Raw genomic sequence first — 3,020 nt, 5'->3', positions numbered from 1 at the left:
AATCCGTCTTTTAATAATCTGCAAATGTTAATTTTTTTTAAAAAAGAGAGATCGTTAAAAAAATCTAGCCATTATGTACTGTCTCGCAGGATTGAAAGACAATTCCCGCGTAAAACAGCCAGCGAGATCCTCTGAATAAGGAATATAAATTCCTTCGGATCTCTGGAGCGGTAGGTGCACAGGCGGCCAAGTTTCTTAAGATGAGCAAGCGTCTTGGCCCCAAAAACACAGGAAGTCTCGACGGATTACCTTAGGATTTGAATAAATTCAAAAATTGTCTTTAAATATAAAAATAAACTATAAAATAAAAAAATGTATCATTAGAGCAACCACTCTAATATTTGAAATGTCAGCAAAAATGTTTTGGATGTCTTGTACAGTATTTACATTTACCACACTTGCTTGTCGAAATGAAAAAATAGAAACAGCCAATATTGGAATGACGAGCAAACTCGATTGCCCAATGATCCAATCCCATAAGCAAAGTAGTTCCTCATTAGCCAAAAATCCCGAGAATCCGTTCACGATCCACTTGAACGCGATGGTTAACGGATAAATCCCAATTTTTTTCATATGAAAACACAAGTATGGTTCTCGTTCAATTAAAAGTTGTTCAAATTGAACGCAAAGTGATAGAATAGACTCTTCATGTGATGATATTGTTGTCAAAAATATAAAATGACGCTCAAAAAATTCCCGAAAAACAAAATAAATGTCTTCAATATTTGTATAGAGGTAACAAAATGGAGCAACTAAGTAACTGAAACCCAAATATGGAACGTATCCATTTGGTGGATACATAACCAACTCTTTTTGGTTGAGTACTAACAGTCGATCATCATTCAAAGATCTCATGGTCTCTCTCACGTGAGGATCTCTTGTGAAAGGCAGGAGGATTTGGTAGATAAATTCTTCAAAAACAAAGTACTGATCGTCATTTGTTACTGTCCCTGCAATATCCTCTTCAATTATTGAATCGATCATCATTTCATATTCAAGATACAAATCTTTCATGTACTGGTAATAATTCTGATTGTTTCTCTGCTCGTCCAGACCAACTGCTAATTTCCAGAGGGAACCACGGTTTCCAGGAGGGCAACCAGTTTTACAGATTTCTAACGCGCCTTTGACTTCCTGTGAGTCTAAAACCTCAAAAACATTTTCTGCTTGTTCTTTGTTAATAATGGCATCAAGCAATGTTGCAAATCTGTTCTTTACATCAACAAATGAAAGCCATTTTAGACGTAGTTGAAGAAGAGCTGGAAGTGAATGGTCAGAGCCACAATCCGCCTTTAGGTTTGGATTCCTCATTTCTGTAATCAAATTTAGTAAGTCGTTGCTGTTATAAATTGGCCTGAGATCTTTTTTCTGTTGGCGAATGCTACTCATTTCTTTCCAATAAAGTGAAATATTTCTTCTTTCTTGATCTGGACGTTTTTTGCACAATGTAAAATTGAATTCGATGCAAAGACTGTTTATTCTTTTCAACAGCTTCTTCATCCATAGTTGTGACGACTCTTTAATATACGTCAATTCTCTTGTCTGCTTTTGAGGTTTATTATTCCATTTAATTTGCATGTTTAATATATTTGGATTATATTTCTCGAAGCACTCGCTTGGGGCTGTTAGATTGAATATTTCTATTTAAGTAGTAATTAATGTTAGAATCACCATTTTCTGAATAATCTGGACTATTTAATTTTTCTTTAATTTGTGTCAACTTTGACATTTCTAATTTTATAAAATAAGTGTTCCTTAGTAATAATTTATTTAACTTGAATTTTTATAAAACAATATTTAAGTATTTAAACAAATATACAAAAAAACCGTTTTTTAAAAAAACAGCATTTTTGAACAATATTTTCTTTGTAAATATCGAAAGGGATCATTAAACTAACCCTAAATTAATTTTGTGATATTATTTTGTAATTTGGTATTAATCTGAAATAAAAGTTTTAATTACAGGTATTTAAAAAAACTTTTTATTCGTGTGAACGTGGTATTTTTAATTTTTAGCATTTTAACGCTCGATAAAATTATCTGATTTCTTAAGGAATGATCTACGTATAATAACCGCAAAAAAGTCGAAAAAGATCCATCCCAAATTATTTAAAAAAAAGAGAAAATATATGTATGAGCAAAATAAATAGTTAAAAACGCTATAATTTGTCAAAGCATTTCATCATTGTGTCAAACACTGAATAGATGAGGACAATTTTCAGTGACGAATGTAGTTTCGAAGTTTTTAATTTTAAAAAACGACAAAATTGTCATCGGAAAAATAATAAAGGCCCTCAAAAATACAACCTATGAGATGGGTGAGTGTGTACGTCGAAGAGATTGGATTTGGTTTAAAGTGAAAGAGCAGGCGCATTAATTCAAAACTAAAAACTAATTTTATTTGAACCTTTGATTTTTTTCGATACTAAATTAATGTAGAAAATTAATTTTTTAAAAGCAAGATTAAATGAGAAGAAAGTTTCAAGAGGAAAACAAGCTGGAAAACATTGCGTTTATTGAGTCGAATTGTATCTAATTTTTATTTATTTACACGACTTTTTTGAATAGTTTTATAGACTTTAATGGTCCAATCCAGTGACCATTAATTTTTTGTGGTAAACACTGACAACAAAACTGAAATTAAAGAACAACAAACGCTTCCCTTTTGATGTCCAACACTCAAACCTTTCGGATCTTGCCTGGACGGTGCTTTATCGGATTGGCTTACTACCTGGGATCGCTCCTTTTCTGAGAGGCCTGGAGATTTCTCCTTCCAAAATGTCTGGGACACTATTTTATGCCGAGCGCCTGTGTCTGAGCTCTCGGCAACTCTTGACCAACACCGCCTGGCATGCCTTCGTGCGGCATCCGCCCCTCACTCTGGCAGCTGGCTGAATGCTCTCCCTCTCTCATGTATCGGGACGTGGCTAGACGATGCTGCCATACGCATCGGAGTCGCTCACCGTCTCGGCCTGGATGTTTGCGCAAAACACCGCTGCAGATGCGGTGAGGATGTTGAC

The 3,020-nt window shown here is 34.3% G+C and overlaps 1 protein-coding gene across 1 annotated transcript; it reads right to left on the bottom strand.

Moving 5' to 3' along the window:
• Positions 1–245: 245 nt before the first annotated feature.
• On the bottom strand, positions 246–1,578 carry LOC115230322 (TBC1 domain family member 19-like). The gene is made up of 2 exons (XM_029800526.1): positions 868–1,578; positions 246–278 (listed from the first exon to the last, which is right to left on the bottom strand). The coding sequence occupies exons 1-2, from the start codon at positions 1,576–1,578 to the stop codon at positions 246–248; spliced, it is 744 nt and encodes a 247-aa protein (XP_029656386.1).
• Positions 1,579–3,020: the final 1,442 nt, after the last annotated feature.

This window comes from Octopus sinensis, unplaced genomic scaffold (assembly GCF_006345805.1).
Source record: "Octopus sinensis unplaced genomic scaffold, ASM634580v1 Contig15316, whole genome shotgun sequence".
Classification (NCBI taxonomy): Eukaryota; Metazoa; Mollusca; class Cephalopoda; order Octopoda; family Octopodidae; genus Octopus; species Octopus sinensis.
Note: the sequence above shows the minus strand (reverse complement) of the source record. Positions and strands in the feature narration are given on the sequence as shown.